General features: G+C 45.2%; 1 protein-coding gene across 4 annotated transcripts in view; it reads right to left on the reverse strand.

The window, feature by feature from the left end:
* Positions 1-325, reverse strand: part of Tdrd3 (tudor domain containing 3) — a gene marked incomplete at its 3' end in the record, with an annotated part of 174,131 nt that extends 173,806 nt beyond the window's left edge. For 2 of the 4 annotated variants that reach the window (XM_017795562.2, XM_029558565.1), the window contains 1 exon segment: positions 71-164. Coding sequence is in view for 2 of the 4 variants with exons in the window: in XM_008822914.3 (XP_008821136.1) it covers positions 71-111 (41 nt within the window). 4 annotated transcript variants of the gene reach the window in all.
* Positions 326-3,245: the final 2,920 nt, after the last annotated feature.

Raw genomic sequence — 3,245 nt, forward strand, 5'->3', positions numbered from 1 at the left:
CGCACCCCGCGCCCCTAGCCCCAACCCTCCTCGGGCCCGGGCCCAGCGGCCGGCGGGACTCGGCACTTACCAACCCGCCTGGGACAACGCGGCACCGGGGACCACGGCCATGGTTAGCTGCTCAGGCCAGGGGCGGCGGGGGTTGAGCTGAGGGTGGGGGGCGGGCCTCCTTCTGGAGACCCAGAAAAAGAAAAAGAAAAAGAAAAAAGGGAGGAAAAAAGAAAGAAAAGAAAAAACTCCTCTGGTCGGCTCTGCCACTGGGCATGCTCAGTGCGGCCGGCGCTTCCGCGTGCTGGTTCCGCTCGCCACGTTTTCCGAGCGGCCGCAGGGGCCGTGCCGGCCGGGAGTGGGGCAGGCGACCGGCCAAATGCGGCCTGGGACCGGGGATCGGAGGCGGCGCTCCGCGGAAGGCTCCCGCCCTTGCTGCCACGCCGCTCGGTGACTAGTGAGTTGGTGACCCGGGAGTCGCTCGCAGAGCCTGTGGCCTGCGCGCTAGTGGGACCCGCGCCTTGGGGCCGCCTCACAGAGGGCGGGACTCGGGACCCGGCGGAGCCTCAAAAGAGCAAGAACGGGGCCGAGTTTGGGGCGGCGGAGCCCAGCCCATTCTGCGCGGGACCGAAGTTTTCTGGTCCGGGCTCGCTCCATTCACGTGCCTTCCGGTCTGCGGAGACTCACAAGATGCGGCTCAAGCGTCTTTTGAGTCCTGCAGACAGACACAACGAAAGTGAGCGCCGCCCTAAAGCCTGCACTTAGGGAGCGTGGGAAAACCAGGAGCTGGTGAGAGGACTGTGTTCCTGTCACCCTCCCGCTGGGCGTGGCCCCACCCCGGCGCGGACCGGCCACCTTGGTTCGGGCATCTGGGCCGGGCTAGCACCGCCCTACACTGTGCCCTCGGTGGGCGTCAGTGAGCGTGCGTGGTGACGCCGGCGCTGGGATACTGCAGCGTGATTGGATATTAGGGAGTCACGCTGGCCAATCAGAAAGGAGTAGTCGGACTGTGCGTAGGCTGGGAGATGCTTCGGAAAGCTTGCTTCATCCTCGAGTCTTTTCCTTTGGAGAAAGGTGCTCCCAGTGATTGTAGCCCAGTGCAGGGTGGTAGACCCCCATCAGCATCTCTCGCTGTCACATCAGCAAAGGTCATCTTTACAGAGACAGCGGAACTGAGTAAAAATTAGAGCTAAAATCTCTCAATACAGAATTTTCTGATTTTAGCTGAGGAATTTCGTTTAATCTTTGAACTTAAAGTCGTGATGCCTTGTTTAAAGCAAATGGTATGAAATTTGTTTGTATCATTATGTAGCCTGGAACTCACAGTCATTTGCCTGTTTCTGCCTCACCGGTGCTGGTTAAAGGTGTGTACCACCACACTGAGTGAAATTTGTTTTAAGCACGTTGTTTAGATAAGTGTTAATGTACCTGTTGCCAAGCATTTTTAAAATTCTACTTTATTCCCCACTATTTGCAGCATAAAATGTTTGGGTCCTGCATGCACTATAAGTACATAATGTATTTATATGCACTAGCCAACCAATACACAAGCGAGAAAATATTACCATTTTAAAAGTAAATATGAGTCAGAATTTATTCGCCAAGAATTTTTATCAGTTGTTGAATAGAATATCCTCTTACCAATTATTTGTATCTTTCAATTAGTGTAACTTGTTAACTGTGGAAATGATATTTTGTCTAATCACCAAAATTCCTTACTGGGTAAAAGAGAAACCTTTACACATTTGTTCTCACAAGCAGTGTATAACACAAGAATTCACCATTGCGTGGTGTTTATGACTTCAGTATAATGTTCCACAAAATACTAAATCCACTTCAAGAACACGAGTCCTACTGGAGAACTTTGGTACATTCTGAGCATCAAATAAATAATGACAATGACACACACTTAATTTTGGGGAATGATGAATTTTGAGGGCCACTAAAAATAAAAGAAAAAATCAGTTGTAGTGACACATGCCTGTAATCCCAGCACTCTAGTAGTGGAGGTAGGAGGATTGGCAGTTCAGGGTCTTCCTTGGTGGTATAGTGAGTTGGAGGCCAGCCTGGACTGCATAAAACCTGTCTCCAAAAAACAAATAGAAAAAAGAAGATGAGCTCTTTCTTTACAGAGGCGTACCAGATTATAAATCTAGAACAAATGATAGAAAAATCCGTTTTCCTGGGTGAAAATTTGTAGGAATACAGGATGCTCACGTTGTCTCAAGTATCAAGCCTTTATCTTTTCAAAAAGAATTACTGCCTTAAATAAGTACTAGAATCACAGTGACACAATCTGATGTTATGTGCTTGCTGAAATTAAACGTACACATCATTTAAGAAGTATTCTTGCTAAAATTGTTTAACCTTCACTTAAGCTTCTAGACCACAGTTCTCATCCAAGTGCCTAATCAGCAGTCCCCAGAGCACATTTAGGAATGTCTGGGGACACTTCTAGATGTCACAGCCAAAGGCAGGTACATAAGGCTAATTGCATCTGTGGGTAGAGGCCAGGGTTGCTGCTAAACAGCCTACAGTGCACAGGACATTTGTATATCCCAACAAAGAATTTAATGGCATAAAATATCAGTAGTGCTAAGACTGAGAAATCCAAATCTAGATGGAAACACAAGCACACACTTAAAATATAGACAGAGGGTAATGGAACAAGGTGGACGTAAAGACATGCAGTAGTCTAGAACGTATTGTACTGTACAAAAATATGATGTGGACTGTTAAAATAAGCTAATTACAAAAACTCTTCCAGATTAAAAAAAAAAAGATTCAAGAGATAACAAAACAAAATTAAGTCCTGAATCTAAAAATAAATTTTTTACAGCAACTATTCATGACAAGTACAGGAATTTGAATATAGGCCAGATACTAGATAATATCTGGTCTGTATTCACAGTATGTTGATGGCATTATCATTGATAATAGTATGTTAGGAATTCTATGCCACTGGGTTTATTGATTTGGAGTTAGATCTATAACAGTTGATTTGCATATAATTGTATATATAACAAATAGTTCACACATCATGTGAGAATGTGGGAGAGAACAAAATATGCCAAGATTCTAAAATGGATCCATCAGTTAGAGGGTCTTGATGCTTGTTATTTTTTAATCTTTTCCTTGAGTTTGAAATATTTCCAAATAAAAATTAAGAACAAAAATGGATTATACCACATCCAGAAATTTTAATTGATGTATTTTTCTTCATAGATTATTTAATGCCATGGAAAATGTTAACAGCT

Source organism: Nannospalax galili, unplaced genomic scaffold (assembly GCF_000622305.1).
Source record: "Nannospalax galili isolate Female #2095 unplaced genomic scaffold, S.galili_v1.0 scaffold308, whole genome shotgun sequence".
NCBI lineage: Eukaryota > Metazoa > Chordata > Mammalia > Rodentia > Spalacidae > Nannospalax > Nannospalax galili.